At 34.8% G+C, this 24,593-nt stretch overlaps 1 protein-coding gene across 1 annotated transcript in view; it reads right to left on the bottom strand.

Annotated features, from left to right (window-relative positions):
* Positions 1–24,593, bottom strand: part of HCRTR2 (hypocretin receptor 2) — a 109,434-nt gene that overhangs the window by 33,531 nt on the left and 51,310 nt on the right. The window contains exon 2 of the mRNA XM_072832553.1: positions 5,077–5,255. Within this exon, the coding sequence (XP_072688654.1) occupies positions 5,077–5,255 (179 nt within the window). The remainder of the gene's footprint in view (positions 1–5,076; positions 5,256–24,593) is intronic.

Below are 24,593 nucleotides of genomic sequence, written 5' to 3' on the forward strand. Positions count from 1 at the left end.
AATTGCATCTTAGATTAGGTGATTACAAATGACAATTTCTTGCTGCTTTTACTTCTAGGAGTGCACTTCTGGGTGCCTTTTTCATTTAGAGTTTGATATTAGCTTAAATCAACCTGATAGCAAATCATCTGTGAATGAATCCAGTGGAGATTATGAATTTTATAAATGAAGTGGGATAAGATGACGAGAACTTCTTTTGTTAGATGCTTGACCTTTCACCCATATTATGGGCACCCTGTGGTCAGGGCAATGCTGGAGACTTGCTTTGGTAGCCAATGAGTCTGTTCTATGCTAGCATATAGCTATGACAAAAAGACCTCAGAGATCTAAGGCAGGTAAAAATGGAAATTTGGGGGGGCACCTAGCTGGTTCAGTCAGTATAGCATGAGACTCTTGATCTCAGGGTTGTGAGTTTGAGCCCCATATTGGGTATAGAGATTACTTTAAAATTTTAAAAATAAAAAAAAAGAAAAAGAAATTTTGCCATACCACAGATTTGGATATGGGCAGTAATGGATTGGAAGGTGAGAAAGTGTGACTGAGGAGTGAGGGACCCTCCGCTCTCCCCCCACCCCCACCCACCACCTACCACTTCCATTTTATTCAGGTTTTGTTCTTTTCCTGACCTTTGTTGTGTGGAGCTTCTTCTGCAGTTGAAAAAAAAAGTCACCCTGAAACAGTACCTAACTGCTCCTCTAAGTGTGAGAAGAAAAATGAAATATGTTATAATTTTCTAAGAAATTCATGATAATTATTCAGTAAATAGCCCAGTAAATGTTAATGGTCTTGGATTTATAGAATTATTAAAGATACAAAAGGGTCATTTGAATTATTCAGCAAAGCTTTATTACCTTTGTGAGATTTTTATGATTTGGGGGCATTTTCTGAAGTGTTACTGTGTATCAGTCATAAACCTAAAGGTTGTATTTAGAAGAGAAAGGACCTATAAGTCATAGAAAATTAGTACATGTCCAAAGAATCTTAAATATAACCAAACAACCTTAAAATCGGGCTGGATAAATGTTTTTGTAATATGATTTTAAACATTTAATAGGACATGTTTCATATCAGGGACAAAAGCCATCAGTTTCAGAATATCACCAACTAAGGGAAAATATTCAAATTTGAATGAGTGGCTTATTGTCCATTGATACTGTTCATTCCATTTAAAGAAATTCTACGAAAAATGGGCAATCAATGCTGAGAACATTTAGAGATACTAGTTTTACCAGTGCACCAAGTTATTTGTGCCTTTATAACTTTTCATCAAGAAGTAGTGCAGATTGAGGTAATGAATGGATCTAGTCTTTTTCATTGGACTCCGATCTTGTGGCTACTCAGGAGTTTTTTTTTTTTTGGCCTATGGAGGAGAGAATCAATTGAGGTCTTGATTAGACAGGACACTATTTATAGAGAAGCAGACAAAACCTCTCAGGAAATGGAGATGTTTCATCACTGCAGGACTTGCTACTAAGTTGTGCTCAATGAAATAGTACTGTCAGTAACTTTAAGAGAGACCCATGCCCTGTATCACTCACTGGATACATACTATATCCAGTTTGTCTTTGAGTACTCACAGGACAGTCTGGAATACCTGGTCTAAAAAGTTAGAGCAGTTGTATTAGAGCAGGACTATACATATTATAGGATGATACACTCTTCCCTCATCATCCCACAGTTCACTGGAAAATCTTCTGGTTTGTAGAGATAGCATAAAATATTTTTGCTCAGCAAACAGAAGATTCTGGACAAGTGTAGCGAACTTGAAACTTAAGAGGATCTCTCAAATTTTCCCCTGGGTAGTTATTAGAACCAAGAGATGGTGAAATATTAGAATTCTGGGCTATTTGTCATTTTTCCAGTGTCTCCATGCAAAACCATAAGACTCATTTCTTACTGATTCTTTTTAAAGATTCTATCTATCTATCTATCATCTATCTATCTATCTATCTATCTATCTATCTATCTATCTATCATCTATCACCTATCTATCTAATTTATTTATTTGACACAGAGAGAATACAGGAAGAGAGAATATAGGTAGGTGGAGTGGCAGAGGAAGAGGGAGAAGCAGACTCCCCACTGAGCAGAGAGCTGGACTTGGGGTCTTGATCCCAAGACCCGGAGTCATGACCTGAGCTGATGGCAGATGCTTAACCGACTGAGCCACTCAGGCACCCCACTGATTCTTTTTAATAAGGATCATTTTCTCTGTTGCTTAATGTACTATTTATCTCAAAACAAATAAAATTACTGAATTATGTAACACATTCATAATTTTCATCTGACTGATCAAACTAACCTTACAGCTAATATTTGCAATAAAGCTTATAATGTCCATGGCATTTTATACTTGCTATTCTATCAGTGATTTCTAATCTAATCTAAAAAAATCATCACTTCTCTTTATAAAAGGTTATTGAAGAACTTTTTAGCTAAAGATCTCTTCACAACACTTCAGAACAAAAAACTTTATCAGTATAATTTCTAGCAATGGGCTATTTGTGTCTCCCCAAACTTTTTGTTTTATTAAAACTTTATTTTTGGGGTACATGTAAGATCACAGCAAAATTGAGAAGAAGATACAGAGATTTGCCATATGCTTCTTGTCTCTCCCATTATCAACATCCCTCCTCCATCAAAGTGGTACATCTGTTATAATTGATGAACCTACCTTGACACGTAATAGTCACCTAAAGTCCATAACTTATATTGTGGTTCCCTCTTGGTGTTATACATCCTATGTGTTTGGAAAAATGTATAATGACATGTATTTACTATTATATTATCATAATCTATCTCATCCCTTCCCACCTCTGGCAGCCATTTATCTTTTTATTGTCTCTCTAGTTTTACTTTTTCCAGAACATCATATTATTGAAATCATACAATATGTAGCCTTCTCAGCTTGGTAATAAGCATTTAAGTTTTCTCCATGTCTTTTCATGGCTTGATAGTTCATTTCATTTTAGTTCTGAACAATATTCTACTGTCTGGATGTACCACAGTTTATTTATCCATTTGCCTACTGAAGGACATCTTGGTTGCATTCAAGATTTGGTGATTGTGAATAAAGATGCTATAAAACATTTGTATGAAAGGTTTTGTGTAGATGTAAGTTTTCAACTCCTTTGGGTAAATACCAAGGAATGCCACTGCTGGATCATATGAAGAGAGTATGTTTAGTTTTATAAGAAACTCCCAGAGTATGTTTCAAGGTAGCTGTACCATCAGAAATAAATCGGAGCTCCTGTTGCTCCACATCCTCACCCTCATTTGGTTCAGTGTTCAAGAATTTGGCCATACTAATAGGTATACAGTGGTATTTCATTATTGTTTTAATTTGCATTTGGCTGATGATATATGTTGAAGAGCATCTTTTCATATGCTTCTTTGTTATTTGTATATCTTATTTGGTGAAGTCCTGTTAAAGTTTTTTTGCCCCATTTTTAAATAGGGCTATTTGTCTCCTTATTGATGAGTTTTAAGAGTTCTTTGCATCTTTTGGATATCAGTCCTTTATTATATGCATCTTTTGAAAATATTTTTTCCTGGGTCTTTGTCTTCTCATTCTCTTATCTTTCATAGAGAAGTTTTTAATTTTAGTGAAGATGACTTATCAATTATTTCTTTCAAGGATCATGCCTTTGGTGTTATATCTAAAAAGTCATCAACATAATCAAGATTATTTAGGTTTTCTTCTTTGTTATCTTCTATGAGTTTTATAGTTTTACATTTTATACTCAAGTCTATGATCCATTCTGAGTTAATTTCTGTGAAGGGTGAAGGATCGGTGTCTAGATTTTTTTTTTTTTTTTTTTGCATGTCCAATTGTTCTACCTGCACCAACTTTTCATTACTGGGAGCCTATTTTCATCCCTTCCAAAGATTGTAATCACCATCTGAGAAATGAGGGAGTAGGGAATGAGGGGAGGAGGATGGTTACAGGAAGACAAGCAGAGAGTGGGCACAATCTCATTCACTGTCCAATTGCTAAAGGGAATCCACCTCTTTGAGGGCTGTGGCTGTGGCCACTAGCTTGAAAATTTTCAAAGATTTTAGAACTATCAGAATATCCATCACAAAATTATTCTCTGAAAGTGTTTGTTCTCAATTTCTTATAGGACAATTCATTGTAGAAAAGCTACTTTCACATAGAATAAAATGTCTAATTATGATGATGACTGATATTTATTGAAAGTATGCTATATTTTCACAAGATTGCCATCTTCCAGAGGGTAATCACTATGACAAGTAATTTATAGAGAAATTAGCTAAGTAAAATGTCATAACAACTATAGGAGTTAGTTATAATTAAAATTATTACCGTTCTCTAATAAGTGAATCACAAAGAGCTTATGTATTTGGCTCAATAGCATATATTAAATAAATAGCAGAACAGAGATTCCAAGCCTGGTAGTCTGATTCAGAACCAACACTAATATCTGATCACTGTATTGCTTTGATGATATAGCTTTAATGTCTTAGTGTGAAACAAAACCACTTATAAAAATAGACAGACTTTGCTTAAAAAAAAAGACTGGAAAAGGCTCAATCATTAATTTGTTCAATTTCCTTATTTTACAATGGAAAAGTTAAAGATCAAAGAAATAATAGGTTTGTTTAGCATCTAATGATGAATTGAGTATCCTATTGCTTTACTTTTTACACAGAACTTATTTACGAAAAAGTATCAAGTGTTATTTTTCTTAAGTTTGCTAATTCCTTAAGCAAGTGTATTTTTCTCTTAACTCACTAATTTACCACATGATTATAACTGAAAATACTTTCAATACTTACTTGAACATACTTTTTCAGGGCAGCCCCCGTGGCGCAGCAGTTTAGCGCTGCCTGCAGCCAAGGGCGTGATCCTGGAGACTCAAGATCGAGTCCCACATCAGGCTCCCTGCATGGTGCCTGCTTCTCCCTCTGCTTGTGTGTCTGCCTCTCTCTCTAGCTGTGTCTCTGCCTCTCTCTCTAGCTGTGTCTCTATGAATAAATAAATTAAAAAAAAAAAGAAAATACTTTTTCAGTAGCTTCTGTGTTTAGATAAGAAGAAGTGTGAAAAACAATTACCTGTAAATAAGGAATAACTTTACAGAGGGATTGTCCAAAGAACCAGGTCTCAGTGATGTCCACAACCAACGTGGCTGGAAGGCAGGTAATGGTCACAAGCACATCAGCTAAAGAAAGGTTGACTATGAAGTAGTTGGTTACCGTCCTCATGTGGTGGTTCTTCCACACAGCCACACAAACTAATTTGGGGGGGGAAGAAAAAAATAGTAACTGTTAAGGATTAAATACTTGCATCCTCACAAAATTCATATGTTGAATTCCTAACACCCTGTGTAATGGTATTAAGAGGTGGGTCTTCATGAAGTGAATAGATTATGGTGCTAGAGCCCTCAAGAATGGGATTGTGCCTTTATAAAAGGGACCCTAGAGAAATCCTTTGACTCTCTCACCATGTGAGGACACAGTGAAAAAACTGCTGTCTATGAACCAGGAAATAAGGCCTTGCCAGACACTGAATCTGCCAGTCTTGATCTTGGACTTCTCAGATTCCTGAACTGTGGGAAATAAATTTATGTGGTTTATAAGCTACCTAATTTATGGTATTCTGTTATAGCAGCCCAAATAGATGAAGACAGTAACTATACAAAGAAAATAAGTAATGATGAGGAAACACAGACAAGCTAATCAATACTCCTACAAAGTCCACAATAAACATTGAAGAAGAAAGATTTTTTTAAGGCTGTACTGTTCTCGTTGAATCAGTTTGTGTAAATCCTGAATCCGTGCATAACATCAGTTCATTTACCTTACAAGACATTTCTCAATGGATCATAAGATTGCCTCCATTTCTACTTGATTTTGAATTGTGATTCCCAGCAGTTAAAGAACAATCTTTGATTCTTCTTTCTATTCTCTCAGTACTCAGCATGTAGTAGAGACTCAAGAAATATTTACTGAAGTGAGATGAATTAGGAGCTAGCTACTTCCAATGAACTGTGGTGTTTGCCTCAACCATGACATTGACTATCTGCTCCTAAACTCTGCATTTGAAACTTCTAATTGATGAAGAGTTTTAAAGCCAAAAGCCAAAAATTATTCAGCTCCTATCATTGGCAAACATTGAGCTATATAGTTCATATACTTAGGTCATTTAATCTTGACAATCCCAAGGGAAGACATTGTTACCATCATTTTATACATGCAGTATTTGAGACACAGGGAATTTGTAGAGCTTGGCTAGGGACAAATGGCTCATAAAGCACAGAATTACACCAACCACTGGGATTCAACACAAAGTAAGGAGCTGATCTTTTCACCATGCTTTTTTCTTTCTTTCTTTCTTTCTTTCTTTCTTTCTTTCTTTCTTTCTTTCTTTCTTTCTTTCTTTCTTTCTTCTTTCTTTCTTTCTTTCTTTCTTTCTTTCTTTCTTTCTTTCTTCTTTCTTTCTTTCTTTCTTTTTTTCTCTTTCTTTCTTTCTTCTTTCTTTCTTTCTTTCTTTCTTTCTTTCTTTCTTTCTTCTTTCTTTCTTTCTCTTTTTTTGAGGGGGAAATGAGCAAGTTATAACAAAGCACATATAAACTCTAGAGACTCAATCCTCTTTCCTCTCTATTACTCTTGATGGCCTCTACACATCACCTCAAATCAAACACATTTTTCAATACTTTCAGAGTTGAGCCTTCCTCGTTGCCTTTCAGTTTATCTTCATATTAAAAAGCTGTTCTATCTTATTCAGTTGCTCTTTATGGAAAGAACATCCAGTTCCTCAATTCTCTGTCCTCTGTGTGGTGTATCCAAAGATTACATAGTCAGTGGCTCAAGAATTATATAGGTGTGAGAACTGCTACCCACATCTATTGATGGGTTGCTTCACTGAAAATAACTGTATTTGCCTTGGGGATGATCAACCTGTCAGAGCTGTCACCTATGTACCCAAGTGATGCAGTAATTAGTAACCTTATAGAGTGAAGAAATAAAAGCACACTTTGTTAAATTTAAGTCACTAAATAAAGATTTCTTTTTGACAATCATGTATTATTTGAGAGTTTCATATGTTTAAAAATGCTTTCAGTAGCTTCTGGAACTGAAATTACCTTTCAGTCACCAACAGAGGCTAACTCAATACCTGAATTTCTGAGCATTTAATCTTTAAAAACTTTACATATTTTTCTAATTCCAGCACATTAGTACCCAAAAATTCAGATGAGCTTTATTAGGATAAACTGTAGTCTTTATTATTTGAAAGTAATACTGCTGAATGATTTGCTTCCCAGAAACACTTGAAGACACACACACAGACACACGCACAGGCACACTAGCAGTGACTAACACATTATCATGGCTTGTTATGGGAAAATTGATATAAGTGTCACACCACTGATGGTCAACGAATGGTCCAAATGGTGCAATTTTGGATTTAGGAAAGAAAAAAAGACTTAAAAAAATATAGTTAGTTCCAGAATGACTCCCAATTCTCCATAATTTGGAGGAAAAGCACTGATGGAAATACAGTGTTGATGTATTATGACTAGCCAATATGAGAAAAGTATAATTTCAGGCAACATTTCTATACAACTTACTATGTGTCATGCCCTGTTCTAAGCAATGTAAATTGTTAACTAGTTTAATTCTCATGATAACACTGTAAGTGATTATTATTACTATCCCCACTTAACAGGTGTGAAACAGGCTAGAAAGGTTAAGGAAACTACCTAAGGACAAATAATCTGTAAGTGCTAGAGCTTACATTAAATCTTATCCTCAATGCTATGCCATTTTAATATCTTTTTTGAGTATAGTTGACACACAATGTTACATTAGTTTCAGGTATATCACTTCATGATTCAGCAAATTTATACATTATTCTATATTCACCACAAGTGTGGTGATACCATCTGTCTTGTTACATTACTATTCCAATATCATTAATTGTATTCCTTAGGCTCTGCCTTTTATTCCCATGACTTACTCATTCCATAATTAGGCCTCTAGGGGTTAATATCCTTATAAGAAGTTAATATCCAAAATATATGAAGATCTTATACAACTCAACACCAAAATAATAAACAATCTGAGTAAAAAATGGGCAGAGGATCTGAATAGTCATTTTCCAAGGAAGACATATGATTGTCAACAGACACATGAAAATATACTCAACCTCACTAATTTTCAGGGATATACAAATCAAAACCACAATAAGATATCATCTCATACCTGTTAGAGTGCTAAAACAAAAGATATAAGAGAGGTTGGAAGATGGTGGCAGAGTAGGGTAATCCTAGGCTCAACTTGTCCCACAAATACAAGATAACTATCAAAACATCCTAAGTACCCCAGAATTTGACCTGAAGCCTGGCAGAACAAACTCCAAAATTAAAGTTAGAGAAGAAGCCACATCAAAGAGGGAAGGAAGAAAGAGCAGAGATGCAGTTTGTAGAGAAACAGATCATGGTGTTTGTAGGGAACCACAGTTGCATAGAAGAGCTAGAGACAGACTAGCACACAGGAGAGTGCACAGGAAAAACATATCCCCATGGCAGTTGGGTTGGAAAATAAGAGGGGCCGAATTTTGTGAGTTCTTTCAAATAGCAGGGCTCAAAGCCTGGAGTTTTAAAGGTCAGGGGGTTTGGCCAGGATAGAGCCTGGAGGACGTAGGGCTGCTCTTGGAGAAAAGGAAGGGCAAATAGCTGGCAGACATATAGCATGGACACAGCAATTTGAAGAGCATCTGGGGGACATTAATAAACATACAAAAATTAGAGAGAAAGTAATTCAAATGTATCACTGAAGAAAATAAGCAAACCATGAAAAAGAGAAAGATAAAGAATATCTTCAGAAACAACATGAAACAAGTAATAAAATGACAATAAATAATTGTCTATCAATAATTACTTTGGCTGTAAATGGACTAAATGCTCCAATCAAAAGACACGGGGGTGACAAATTGGATAAAAAAACAAGACCCATATGTATGCAGTCTACAAGAGACTCATTTTAGGCCTAAAGACACCTGCAGATTGAAAGTGAAAGAATGGAGAAATATCTATTGAGCAAATGGTTGTCAAAAGAAAGCCATAGTAGTAATACTTATATCAGACAAAATAGATTTTATAAAAAAGATTGTAATAAGAAACAAAGGACACCACATAATACTAAAGAGGACAACACAACAAGAAGCTACAACAATTGTAAATATGTACCCAACATAGGAGCACAAATACATTAAATAGTTCATAACAAACAAAAGGGAACTAATAAGTAATAATACAATAATAGTAGGGGACTTTAACATCCCACTTATATCAATGAGCAGGTCATCTAAATAGAACATCAACAGGGAAACAATGTCTTTGAATGACACTCTGGAATAGATGGATGCAACAGATATATTTAGAACATCCCATTCTAAAACAGCATAATATACATTCCTTTCAAATGCACATGGAACATCCTCCAGAATAGACCATTGGTTAGTCCACAAAAAACAAGCATCAACAAATTAAAAAAGATTGAAGTCATACCTTTCATCTTTTCTGACCACAATGCTATGAAACTAGGAGTCAATGACAAGAAAAAAGCTGAAAAGATCACAAATAGATGGTTGCTAAATAACATACTACTAAACACTGAATGAATCAACCAGGAAATAATCAACCAGGAAATAAAAAAGTACATGGAAACAAATGAAAATGAAAACACAGGTCCAAAACCTTTGAGATGCAGAAGTAGTTCTAAGAGGGAAGTTTATAGCTATACTGGCCTACCTCAAGAAGCAAGAAAAGAAAAATCTCAACTAAGCAACCTAATCTTATACCTAAAGGAGCTAGAGAAAGAACAACAAACAAAACCTAAAATCATCAGAAGGAAAAAAAAAATAAAGATTAGAACAGAAATAAATGATATACAAACTACAAAAAAAAAAAAAAACAGATTAATGTAATTAGGAGCTGGTTCTTTGAATAAAAAATCCTCAAAGAGTTAAAAATAGATCTGCCCTAGGACCCAGCAATTGCACTACTGAGGATTTACCCCAAAGATACAGATGCAATGAAATGCCTGGACACCTACACCCCGATGTTTGTAGCAGCAATGGCCACAATAGCCAAACTGTGGAAGGAGCCTCAGTGTCCATCGAAAGATGAATGGATAAAGATGTAGTATATGTATACAATGGGCTATTACTCAGCCATTAGAAACGACAAATACCCACCATTTGCTTCGACATGGATGGAACTGGAGGGTGTTATGCTGAGTGAAATAAGTCAATAGGAGAAGGACCAACATTATATGGTCTCATTCATTTGGGGAATATAAAAAATAGTGAAAGGGAATAAAGGGGAAAGGAGAAAAAATGAGTGGAAATATCAGAAAGGGAGACAGAACATGAAAGACTCTTAACTCTGGGAAATGAATGAGGGGTGGTGGAAGGGGAGGTGGCTGGGGGTTGGGGGTGACTGGGTGGCAGGCACTGAGGTGGGCACTTGACGGACTGAGAACTGGGTGTTATTCTATATGTTGGCAAATTGAACACCAATAAAAAATAAATTTATATATATATATATATAAAATTTTAAAAACAAAATGAATAAAGAAGAAATCCTATAGGCATTAAATATCATTTTCCTTCCTTTCAAAGAAGAATATACTCCTCAGCAGTGGCTTGGTAGCAGGGCTACACACAATGCCCCAGCTTTTGGAAGACCTCTAAAGTACAGTCCACTGAAATCTTCCAGAGCATTTCTCTTCTGAATTTGTAATTTGGAGATGTTTAAAAGATTAAGAAAAATTTATGATTCAAAACTCACATTTTTAAGCCAAAACATTAAAACACTTAGGTGATTTTTACATTATAAAAAAATCAATAAAATTGATAGACCTCTAGCCAGAATTACCAAGGGAAAAAAAGGGAAAGGATCAAAATAAACAAATCACAAATGAGAGAAGAGAAATAACAAACAACGCCATAAATACAATTACAAGAGAATATTATGAAAAACTATATGGCAACAAATTGCACAAGAAGAAATGGATAAATTCCTAGAAACATATAAACTACCAAAACTGAAACAGGAAGAAATAGAAAATTTGAACAGACAAATTATCAGCAAAGAAACTGAATAAGTAATCAAAAAACTTCCAAAACACAAAAGTCCAGGACCAGATGATTTGACAGGTGAATTCTATCAAACATTTCAAGAAGAATTATTACCTATTCTTCTCAAACTATTCCAAAAAATAGAAAAGAAAGGAATACTTCCAAATTCATTCTATGAAGGCAGCATTATCCTGATACCAAAACTGGATAAAGACATCACTAAAGAAGAGAACTACAGGCCAATATCCCTGATGTTGCAAAAATCCTCAACAACAAAAAATCCAAAACACTAGCAAACTGAATGCAACCATACATTTAAAAAGTCATTCACCACAATCAAGTGGGATTTATTCCTGGGCTGCTAGGATGATTCAATATTCACAAATCAATCAACATGATACACCGCATCAGTAAGAGAAAGAATAAGAACCATATGATCATTTTAGTAGATGTGGCAAAAGCATTCAACAAAGTACAGCATCCACCCATGAAAACAAACAAACAAACAAACAAAAAAAACTCAACAAAGTAGGTTTAGAGGGAACATATCTTAACATAATGAAGGCCACATATGAAAAACCCACACCTAACATCATCTTAAATGGGGAAAAATTGAGAACCTTTCCTGTATGGTCACTACAAGGATGTTCATTCTCATCAATCTTATTCAACATGTTACTGGAAGTCCTAGCCTCAGCAATCAGACAACAAAAAGAAATAAAAGGTATCCAGATTGGCAAAGAAGAAGTAAAACTTTCACTCATTGCAGATGATATAATACTATATATAGAAAACCCAAAAGACACCACCCAAAAACCTGCTAGAACTGATAAATGTACTCAGTAAAGTTGCCGGATACAAAATCAATGTGCAGAAATCTGTTACATTTCTGTACACTGATAACGAAGCAGCAGAAAGAGAAATTAAGAAAACAATTTCATTTAAAACTGCACACAAAATAATAAGATACCTAGGAATAAACCTAATCAAAGAGGTGAAAGACCTGTACTCTGAAAATATAAAACACTATGAAAGAAATGAAAAACAACACAAAGAAATGGAAAGATATTCCATAGACTGGAATAGCAAATATGATTAAAATGTTTACCCAAAGCAATCCACATATCTAATGCAACCCCCATCAAATGCCAAAAGTGTTTTTCACAAAAGTAGTTCTAAAATTTGTATGAAACCGCATAAGACCCTCAAAGCAACCTTGAAAAACAAAGCTGGAGGCATCGCAATTTCCTGTCCTTAAATTATATTACAAAGTTGTATTAATCAAAAGAGTATGATACTGGCACAAAAACAGACACATATATCAATGGAACAGAATAGAAAACACAGAAATGAGCCCACAACTATATGATCAATTAATCTTTAACAAAGCAGAAAAGAATATCCAATGGAGTTATGCCCATTTGAAGACAGTCTCTTCAACAAATGGTGTTGGGAAAACTGGATAGCTATATGCAAAAGAAAGAAACCGGACAATTTTCTTACACCACACACAAAAATAAATTCAAAATAGATTAAAGACCTAAATGTGAGACCTGAAACCTAAAAATTCTAGAAGAGAATACAGGCAGTAATTTCTTTGACATCAGCTATAACAACTTTTTTCTAAATATGCTCCTGAGGAAAGGAAAAGAAAAGCAAAAATAAACTATTGGGACTTTATCAAAATCAAAATCTTCTGCACAGTAAAGGAAACAATCAACAAAACTACAGGGAAAAAAAAAAAACGCCAACCTACAGAATGAGAGAAGATATATGCAAATGAATGTCTAACAAAGGATTAGTATCCAAAATCTATAAAGAGGTTCTTATAAAATTCAATACCCCAAAAAACAATGCAAGTAATAAATGGGCAGAAGACATGAACAGACATTTCTCCAAAGAAGATATACAGGTAACCAATGGACACATGAAAACATGCCTATTATCACTCATCATCAGGGAAATAGAAATCAAAACTACAATGTGATGTCATCTCACACCTGTCAGAAAGGCTAAAATCAACAACACAAGAAACAACGGGTGTTGGTGAGGATGTGGAGAAAATGATCACTTGGCACTATTGGTAAGCATGCAAACTGGTGCATCCACCGTGGAAAGGAATATAGAGGTTCCTCAAAAAGTTAAAAATAAAACAGCCCTATGATCCAGCAATAATGCTACTGGGTATTTCCCCAAAGAATACAAAAACACTAATTCAAAGGGATACATGTACCCTATGTTTATAGCAGTATTATTTACAATAGCTGAGTTATGGAAGCAGCCCAAGTGTCCACTGATTGATGAATGAGTAAAGAAGACGTAGTACATATATAGAATGGAATATTATTCAGCCATAGAAAGAATGAAATCTTGCCATTTGTAGTGATGTAGATGGAGCTAGAGAGTATAATGCTAACTGAAATAAGTCAGGAAGAGAAAGACAAATGCCATATGATTTCTCTCATCTGTGGAATTCAACGAACTAAACAAATGAGCAAAGGGAAAAATAAAGAGACAAATCAAGAAACAGACTCTTAATTATAGAGAACAGAGGTGATGGGGGGATGGGTGAAATAGGTGATGGAGACTAGAGTACACATGTTGTGATGAGCCCTGGATGTTGTATGGATTTGTTAAATCACTATATTGTACACTTGAATCTAATATAACACTGCATGTTAACTAACTGTAATTAAAGTAAAAACTTAAACAACCAAAAAAAAAAACCCAAGAAATAAATATTGGGGCAAGGATGCAGAGAAAAAGGAACTCTCATGCACTGTTGGTTAAAATGTAAATTGGTACAGCCACAATTTTTAAAAGTATGCAGGTTCCTCAAAAAACTGAAAATAGAAATACCATATGATCAAATATAATCCCACTACTGGGTATTTCCCCAAATAAAATGAAAACACCAACTGAAAAAGATATACACACCCCATGTTTATTGTAGCATTATTCATAATAGTCAAGATATGGAAGGAACTATCTTAATATATCTTTGAAACAGAAGTTGAAAAGGAAGCTGTCACATCACTGTTTGACAGACCTTTAACACAGGTCCATAGAATTTTCAGTTGGAGATCATTTAGTCTAACTTGACATCTGATGTAGAAATCATCTCTGCAACATTCCTGATCCATTCCATTTGAACATTTTTACTCGTGGGCAATTCATGACTTGCTATAGCCCTTGATTTCTCTTTATGGTGGTTTTAGGTGTAAGGAAGTTCTTGCTCATATGGAGCTAATATCTGCTTTTGTTTAATTTTCATGGGTTCTTAATTCTTTCCTGGAACTCAAGGAATAAACGTTATCTATTTTTTTCTACATTGCACCTGTATTCATTTCCTAAGGCTGCAGTAACAAAGTACTACATATTGTGTCTTAACACAACAGAAATTGGCTGTTTAACAGTTCTGGATACCAAAAGTCCAAAATCAAGGAAGGTATTAGCAGGAGCATGCTCCCTCTGAAATATGAAGGGTAATCCTTCCTTGATGGTTGCCTGACTTGTGGTGTGCTGATAACCTTTGACACTCTGCTTGCAGTTGTATAACTCCAATCCCTGCCTTCATTATTATGTGGTGTTCTCCAGAGTCTGTCTAGCTGTCTTCTTATAAGGAGACCAGTCATGTTTGATTAGGGTCCCCTTATACAAATAATACATACAATTAATAAAAATTAAATATTCATAGAATTGATTTTTTCATAAACTTATAGTATGTTACTGCCATTGGTACAGTACATTTAACTATGAGCTCCCTTAAAAGGGGGGGAGGGACAATAGTAGAACAGAGTATTTATTTTCTTCATTCCTTTGGATTAAAGCCTAGGAGCTTACAGAGAACTTATCTGCTTATCAATTATTCTCTTGACTCTCAATTGTTGATTGACTTTAGTAGGTCCCAAGACATGAACTTGGTACTATTTTTGAATTCAGTTCCCTGAATGATCATGACACACCAATACTAAAGTCCATTATAGCTAGTCTGCACTTATAAGTTAGTCTCCATTACCCAGGATCAATAAGAAAGAGTTGAGCCTAGAGGTGATGAAAGGAATAGCAGAAGGCAAGAATGCAGATTCAGTGAAATCACTCCTAGATAAGAATCTGAGGATATACAACTCCCATTTATTCTCTGCAAGACTGACAGATGGAAAGTGGCTCAAGCTGTATGGGGACATCTGTAGCTTATGATGCAAGATGGAATTTTAAAATAATATATAGAAATAGTCTTTAGAAATAACCTTAGCTATTTGCCTGTTATTATATGGGTCAAAATTTAAACTTATTTTCAAAGGGGAAAATAAGGGATGCCTGGGTAGCTCAGTGGTTGAGCGGCTGCCTTCAGCTCAGGGCATGATCCCAGAGTCCCAGGATCGAGTCCCATATTGGGTTCCTCGTGGGGAGCCTGCTTCTCCCTCTGTCTGTGTCTCTGCCTCTCTCTCTCTGTGTCTCTCATGAATAAATAAAATCTTTAAGAAAAAAAAGGGGGGAAATAAAATATTAGTTTAAGTAAGGACTTTGCCATTTTAAACTGACTTTCAATATCTAGCAGGCCCATGGGAAAGTTACTTTCTCTCTCAATCAATATTTACGCTTGAAAAAATTTAAGCTGAGGTGATTTACTATTCATCTGTTGGTGGTATGACCTGATTAAGAATACATAAACCACGTAAGTGAGATTGTATCCCTTACTGAACATACAGTTGGGCCTTGAAATGCCAACTAAAAGTTAGTCTTATGATATTGACTGTGCATGATATATAATTAGTGTATTTCTGAGTACCTTGAAAAGATCTGTACGGCATATAGCAACTTCATTTTAAGCATTTTCAAATTTATTTAATTTTTGTAACATTAAAATAAGTTATAGAATAGGCACTATGCTAACTGAAATAAGCCAGACACAAAAGGCCAGTAATTGTATGATTCCACTTAATATGAAGTACTTAGAGTAGTCAAATTCATTGAAACAGAGAGTAGAATAGTGATTGCCAGATATTGGGAACAGGGGAGAATAAGGTGTTATTTTAAGGGGAACAGAGTTTCAGTTTTGCAAGATGGAAAAGTTCTGGAGATGATGGCAATGTTTGCAGAAAAAGGTGAATACATTTAATACCACTGAACTGTATACTTAAAAATGGTTAAAATGGTAAATTTTAAGTTGTGTATATTTTATGATAATTTAAATTTTTTTCATGATATAAAGGGCCATAAAATGGAAAATAAATTTTTGAACCATAATGATGTACCTCAAAAATCTTTATTTCTTTTTATACACAGGGCTTGAATTCACAACCCTGAGATACTGTGATCAAGACCAGAGCTGAGATCAAGAGTCAAACACTTAATCAACTGAGTTATCCACATGCCTCAAAAATCTTAAACACAGATCGAAAAGGCCAGGGAACAATCTTAATTACCCATTTTATAAGTTTTTAAAAATTAATATCTAGTGAAACACAATTATTCACAAATATTTTAGTTCTAATATATTAATGGCAGTTTTAAGACAACAATCACGATTTTATATACAATTTTTATTATTTGTAAAACAAAAGTATTATTTATTATTATTTTGTGATGTTATAATTTTGATAGTATCATAATGAAATGTTAATTTCTTGGTTATTTATTTACATATTATGTATATGGATTTGTAAGACGATAATTCCTCATGGGGAGGATTGTGGGGAGGATAATTCCTTGATTATATTACATACATATAAGAGGGCAAACTGGTCAGAAAACTTTTAAAAAATTGTGTAGTTCCACTCTTTGCCACAAAGTGTCAGTGAAAGCCTTTGAAACTGTTTACTCCGTTAATTTCAGGGTTGTTTTAAACATTAAATTATCTGCAAAAATTCTTTATGCAGTCAAATGCTCTGCCTCTGATCTGCAAAATTATTTATAATGTGGATATAAGTACACTTGTTTCATTGGGACTTTCTAGACCAAAAAGCTTTTCTGAGAAAAGATAAAATGGCCAATATCTTTTAAACTACATACAAATAAATGAGTTAGGTAAAATAATTTTTTTTTTCTAAATGAAAACAACAATAAAAGGAATTGAATACATAAGGAAGATAGTATATATTTAGCTTCTGTAAGAAATCTATCATGAAAGCAGGTCATAGAACAGGGTCATCCAGAATCATTAAGAGTATAGACTTAAAAAGCAGGGAAGTTGATTATTGGTATAGTCCTAAAAGGGTAAAACTGCATGAAATCCTGAGGTATTTTCCTTTTTCTCACCTTCACTGCACTTCACAACTCAGGTATTGGCCCATCTTCCTTCTGTTAGTTTTGCCTTCTTCTCTTCCTGGGCCAATATACCAATATACCTGGCTCAATCTCCCACTCTCCACCTCCACACCTTGGCACCGTTACCTATAAATCTGTCTGTGCTCAGAAGAACAGTAAGCAAATGTGCTACTTTTTTTTTTCTACAAGTCTGACAGAGGGGACACTGCCAAGAGGCAGTGTATGTGAAATGTGCCACCCAAAAGGTTATCTGATATTAACAGAGAACAAACTTAAAAAATTACTATATATGCATACATAACAATATGTTTAAAATGTATTTCAGTTTTCGTTTCCTCAAGAAAATATAAAAGCCTATAATTTGACAAATGTGTTCTCATTGGCACCTGCTCGTTATGTTAATACAGGCAGGGGAATTCTCATGGAGACTAACGATGTCACTGTGGTGTTGATACCAGTGATGTAATGTGGAGAATAATTAAGGAACCACAGTCAGTAATTTGTCTGGGAAGAGATTTAGAAAGTCAGTATCTTCACAAACACAAATGTGCAGGGAATAACTGTGTATAGAAGAATGTTATAAAACAGAAATACAAAGAAGATAATAATTTACAGGAATCAATTCCAAAAGGAATTCCTCAGAGAGAAAAAATACAGTGAGAAAAGTGGAAAACTAGATTTGATTTTTTGGCTGTCTGTGAATTGCATGATTTCTTTCAGGGAGAGTCTCAACCACAAATTGAAACCAAGACTTTGTATGGGGGCTGCCAGATATCAAAACCCTGCTGCTATTATTAGATATTGCTAAGCCTTTATGGCTGACCTATAGGAAGGTTAGGAGGGTGAAAGACAATATGGTCTTAACATCTACAGTTTTATTAATGACTATATTTGGTAGCTATAACTTCAGTGAATTTCTGTGGAGAGATGTATCAACTTAATGGTTATCTATGTCTTTTTACTCTTTAGGTAAATCACTAAAAGTTGCTGTTCCCAGTACAAGCTTTCAGAATCGCATCTGGATCTCTACCCCATCCTCAAACCTTTTCCAAGACAAAGAGTCAGCTCTCGTCTTTCGTCTCTTTGCACTACTTAACACACAAGCGTTTGCTGATGTTTGACTTATGTTTATCTCAATGCCTACAGTGAACTTACCTTTTGCGTCTTCTTTGTAGAAATGTTTTCCTTCTTTTACATCATATATACCTTCAACCCTCTTGTCCTTTTGTTCTTTCCACTTTGTTATTATTTACTCTCACAAGCTTAATTCTCATTTCTAGGAGATCAATTCACAAAGTTTTAACACTAGTTCTTGGCTCTTTTAAAAAAAAATGTTCATACTAGAATTTGTAACGAGGTGTTTTTTTTTTTATCTTCTTGATTTCCATCTTCACACTCAACTCATGGATCAGGAAATGTATGTATTTCATGTTAAAGCATTTAGGCATCATCCTGCAGATTATAAAGAATCACTGAAGGATATTAAGCAACAGATTGACCAGATCTCATCTATCTCAAAAATGATTTAGAGAGAATGTAAAAATTATACATGCCTTTAAACTGGAAGCAGAGGGACCAATTTTGAGACTGTTTTAGAATTCTAAGGAAATAAATTGGCAATGAAAGAATCGGGGAGAAATAAATGAATTCAAGAAATTATAATGAGGTTGAAATATAAGGTCTTGGTAAGGGATTAGATATGAGGATGAGGGAGTTGGAAAAACTGAGGATGATAAGCAGGTATTCTGCTTGGTAGGTAGGGATAAGATCACGGTGTTCACTGAGCTATGGAATAAGGGAAAATAAGGTGGACTTATCTGGAAGTAAAGGTAAAAGATGAGGAATTCCTTTTCTCGTGAGTTGGAAACACTTGTGAACTATCCCACTATCAATATCTCTTTTGCATTTGGATGTATGGGTTTATATTTCGGAGATATATTTCAGTTAGAGGTAAATATTTGGGATTGACCAGGATAGAGATAGCAATGAAAGCTAACTGAGTAAATAATATCAACCAAAGGACCTAAGTCATATTTAGAGAGCTGTGCAATTTTAGCCACATATTCTAGGATGGCAAATATCCAAGAAGTGCCAATTTTCCTCTGAAGTACTAAATATAATACTGAAGGAAACACCAGTTTTATTATTACAAAACAGTTTCCATTTCTGGTAATGGCAAGTAACCTTGCTGCAGACCAAGCTTCCCATCTAAAACAACCAGTATCTTTTTTAAGACCTTGGAACACTACTTTTGCAATGAGTGGAAGGGACAATATCCTGGAAAAAAGAAAAGAAGACAGATGTTCACCTGATATTTAGCCCTTTTTTTTTTTTTTTTCTCAAAGCTTTTGGCAATTTGCAAGCTCCAGTTAAGTACAGAAGAAAAAGCAGCAGCCTACAATGTGAGAAGCCGAGCAGGAACTTGACTAGCCTTACTAAACAGAGGGCAATATCGGAGTTCAAATTCCGCCATCGAGGTCAACAACTCTGGCTTTCAGCCACAACCCCAAAGAGCAAACTCTAGTAAGGATAAACTTGAAGAAAACAAGATCTCCTAAGGAATGAAGCCTCACTTCAAATGTCTTCATTTACTGACTGAATAGAAGTTTTCTGTTCCAGCACTAACAGCCTGCCAAAACAAAAGCAAATTCTCTATAGAATATATCATCTATAACCTCAAATAATTTTTACATTTTTCATATAATATGTTACTCATTCAATAAAAATAATCATCAGACATACAAGAAATCAATACCAAGTGATCAAAGTCTATAGAAAAATAATGAAGTTTTCAGAAATTTGAAAATTATTTAAATAATAAGTTGACAAAATTACATGATATTGTATAGAATGTTAATAAAGAATTGGAAAAATATTCAAAGGGAAACTGCAGAACTTAAAAATGTGTTAACTGGAAACTTGATAATGGATTTAACAGAAGATTAGACAGACAGAACTATCTAATAGGACTATCCAAACTAGATCTAATAGAAAAATATCCAAACTAAAAAATAGAGAAAAATGAAAATACAGGAAAGAATGTGAGCAATTCATGGTACAAATTCTAAAATACATGTAAATGCATTCTCAATATGTGAGAAAAGATGGAGAATGACGTATTTTAAAAGAGAGTAGTAGGAAAAGATATTATCCAATAGTTTTGTTAAAACTAATGAAAAGCTGGGACACCCGACTGGCTCAGTTGGTTAAGCATCGATTCTTGATTTCATCTTAGGTTATGTTCTCAAGGTTGTGAGATTGAGCTCCATATCAGGACACCTACTTGACAGGGAACCTGTTTGGATTTCTCTCTCTTCCTCTCCCTCTGCCTCTCCTTCTCTCTCTCTTTCTCTCTCTTAATTAAATAAAGAAATCTTAAAACAAAACAAAACAAAACAAAAAAAAAACAATGAAAACGAATTAAAAGCCAAAGGTAGAGTCCTGGGACACATCACTAGAAATCTCATTCTAGATTAAATTAGTAATTAATTAATACTACATTAACTTATTGTTCAAATATTTTAGTAGTTACTTAAAAGATGTAATAAAAGAGCATATTTGTTAAACTTGAAGATGGAACAAAACTGGGAGAAATGATTAATGTTTTGGATTCCACATGACTCAAAAGCTTGTCAGGGTGGAGCAATGGGAGAAGCTTAATATGAACTATTATGAAATAAATGTAGTACTGCACTTATGTTCAAAAAGACATTTTAGATGTATTATATTTTACCTGAAAAAAAAAAGACTAACAACATCTATCCACAGATATCAAAAGTGCTACAAACTCAAGCAGGGGAAATATAAAACTACAGGAAATTATATTATAGCAAAACTGTTGAAAAACAGTTATAAAGGGGAAAAATCTTAATTCAAGGGAAAAAATGTGTCATTATCAAAGCATTATAATGAGCTTGACAGCTAAATAAAATTTCAGAAGAAAAAAGATAAGAAGCTAAAGGATAATTTCAGACAAACAAAAGCTGAAATAATTTGTCAACTGCATTCTCAAATGAAAAAAAAATTAAGGAAGTTAGAAAGAAAATCATCTAGAGTGTAGGTACAAAATATAGACAGTGATGAAAAATAATGGAAATGATAAATACGTGAATGAACATCAGTAACAATGGACTATATAAAAAATTAATTAATATTAAAATGTACTGCCATTGACACAGTTGTCATCAACAGGGAAATCTCTAAAAGAATAACAAGGTATGCCTGAGTAGCTCAGACAGTTAAGCATCTGACTCTTGAATTTGGCTCAGATCATGATCTCAGTGTTGTGAGAGTCTCTCTCTCCCTCTCCCTTTGCCCCTTCCCGACCTGTCTCTCAATAAATAAATAAATAAATAAATAAATAAATAATAATTACAGGTGAATATATAAAAAGCTAAGGGGGAGAAAAATACCTTTTAAAAGGCAGAAGTCAAGAAAAGAAATTGAACATATGGGACAAAGAGAAAAAAAGAGTAGAATGATAAATTTAATCCCAAATAGGCTAGTAATTGCACTAAATATAAAGGGATCTGAAACTTTAATTAAAATACAAGGATTATCAAACAGGACAAAAAGAAAACTCAACCAGATGCTGCTTATAAGGAGCATACTTTTAATAAAGGGAAGCAATGAAACTAAAAATTCAATGGTGGGGAGCATTTACCTTGCAAATACTATTTTAAAGAAGGCTGATGTAACTAAATTAATTTTGAACAAACTATATTTTAAGACAAGAAAAATTACTCAATATAAGGAGGGAAGTTTTATAATAATGAAGGAATCAATCCACCAGAAAGATATAACAATTTCCAATATCATAGCCACAATGATATATATACAAAGCTAAAGATAATACAGCCAAAGTAGGACTCACAGAGAGACATTATAAAATATCTAAGTAAATGATAGCATAAACACGACAACATACATTTCAGTTTTATTTAAATAACAAAATTGGCTTATATTTGTAAATTTCAATCTCAATCTCAATTCTCTGGAACACTATATCCCAAAATTGAAGAATATACATTATTTTACTGTATGCATTGTATCTGAAACAAAATTCACCATATTTGGGACTATAAAGTGAGTGTCAACAGATTTCAAAGGATGAAAATCATAAATGATATCTTATTTGAATTTAGTAAAATTAACATTCAACAACAAAATATTTGAAAAAAACCATTGATATTTGAATTTTAGATAATGCACTTCTATAAAACTCATGAGACATAAGCTAAAACAAAATAAAAATTAAAATAGTTTGAACTAAATTATAAAGTACAAACTATCAAAATCCATGAAATGGATAAGCTAAAGTTATGCTCAAAAGTATATGAATAGACTTAAATCAATCTATTAAAAACCAAAAGCTGAAAGTCAATGATGTAAGTATCCATTTCGAAATGGTAAAAAATAACAGAAAATTAAACCAAAGACAGTAGAAAAAAAGGATTGAAATAATTATATAGTAAATATTTAAGAACTAGAATCAAAAAGCCAAAAGTTGAAAACAGTAAAATTATTAACTTCATAACAAGATGAATACAAAATGAGTCACAAATATTAAAATCAGAATTTTAAAAATATAATTTTACTATAAATCTTTTGTCTATGAAGTATAGAGAATATAAGAAAAATATGTCATTAAATTTCAAATTTTAGATGAGATAATTTCCCTAAAACTATAGTTCATCACAACTGACAAAAGAAGAAATAGAAAATCTGAGATGTCATATCAATTTGAAAAACTGGAAAAAAAAAAAAAAAGAAAAACTGGATCTATAATTGGAAAAAAAGAATCTTTCCATATGGAAAATTCCAAGTCTGGTCCAAGTCCCTGCTCCACTGTGTTGGGTATACTTGGACCTAAGCTCGAGCTTGTAAATAAACCCTTGTGTGTTTGCATCGGTGTCAGCTCCTTGGTGGTTTCTCGGATTCACAATCTTGGGCACAACATTTGGGGGCTTGTCTGGGATCCGAGAAACCCCCAGGACCCCATCCAGAGGGTTTCACGCATGGTGAGTGCACTCCACTTTTTCCACCTTTTGTGCACATATTTTCTGAGAGCTCTAAATTGTACTTTTATCTGTAGAAATTCCAATCTGTATTGGGTCAACATTGGCTTAGGCGGACACGCTGGTGGACCGATGACCAGGAGTCTTGAGGAGACGTCCCTTGCCCCCGCCTGCAGGACGAGGTCCTCATCTGTAAGGAGGATGGAGGTCCTCGTCTGTAAGGAGGACGGGAGTCCTCCTCTGTAAGGAGGAGGGCCAGCTGCCAGCCCTTCGGGTTACTTTCTGTTTTGTCTCTGTGGCCGCATTGGAACATTTGTCTGTGTTACTATGTCCTTGTTAACTGTGCATTTGTCTGTGTTACTGTGTCTTTGTTAACTGTCATAGCTGTTTACACAAGGAGAGGGAGATTTCAAATTTATTGCATACTAGAATGGCCAACCTTTGACGTGAGATGGCCCCGAGAAGGAACTTTCCACCTACCTATTATCTTACAGGTTAAGGCCGTGATCTTCAGGGACAAACCGGATGGCCACCCTGACCAGGTGCCCTACATCCGGCAGGACACGATCGAGAATTCCCCTCCTTGGCTAAAACCATTTTTACTCCCCAAAGTGCACAACTCGGCTGAAGGTAAGGAGAGACTCAGGGTCCACCGCCAGACTCTAGGGGCAGGTCTCCAGGCTGCCGCGCGCAAGCCTACCAATCTGGCCGAGGTATGGTTATGTAAGACAGGGTAAGGATGAGAGTCCAGCAGCCTTCCTAGAGAGAATACTAGGAGACAAGAGCTTGCAGGACTTATAGTAGCAAAAAGAGTTTAGCAACAAACCAAACTAAGTGACCGGCAGACCTGAAACCTGGCCAAGATCCTGCTGGCCACAACCATGGACGACCCACAGGAAAGACGGAGGCACTTCAAGAAGCTGGCTTCAGGGACAGGTAAGGAGGATGGTCCTGGTCCCCATCAGGAGCTCCCTGAGCTGAACAAAAACCAATGTGCTTATTGCAAAGAAGAGAGCCACTGGGTGAAAGACTGTCTTAACAAAAGACCTAAGGCCCCTGCCAAGATCTTGGAGATGGAGAACCTGGACAACTAGGGGAGTTGGGGTTCGGCACTCCTCCGCAAGCCCAGGGTAACTCTGAGTGGAGGGGCAACCTGTTGAATTCCTAGTGGACACTGGGGCACAACATTCAGTTTTATT

Source organism: Canis lupus, chromosome 7, assembly GCF_048164855.1.
Source record: "Canis lupus baileyi chromosome 7, mCanLup2.hap1, whole genome shotgun sequence".
Lineage (NCBI taxonomy): Eukaryota > Metazoa > Chordata > Mammalia > Carnivora > Canidae > Canis > Canis lupus.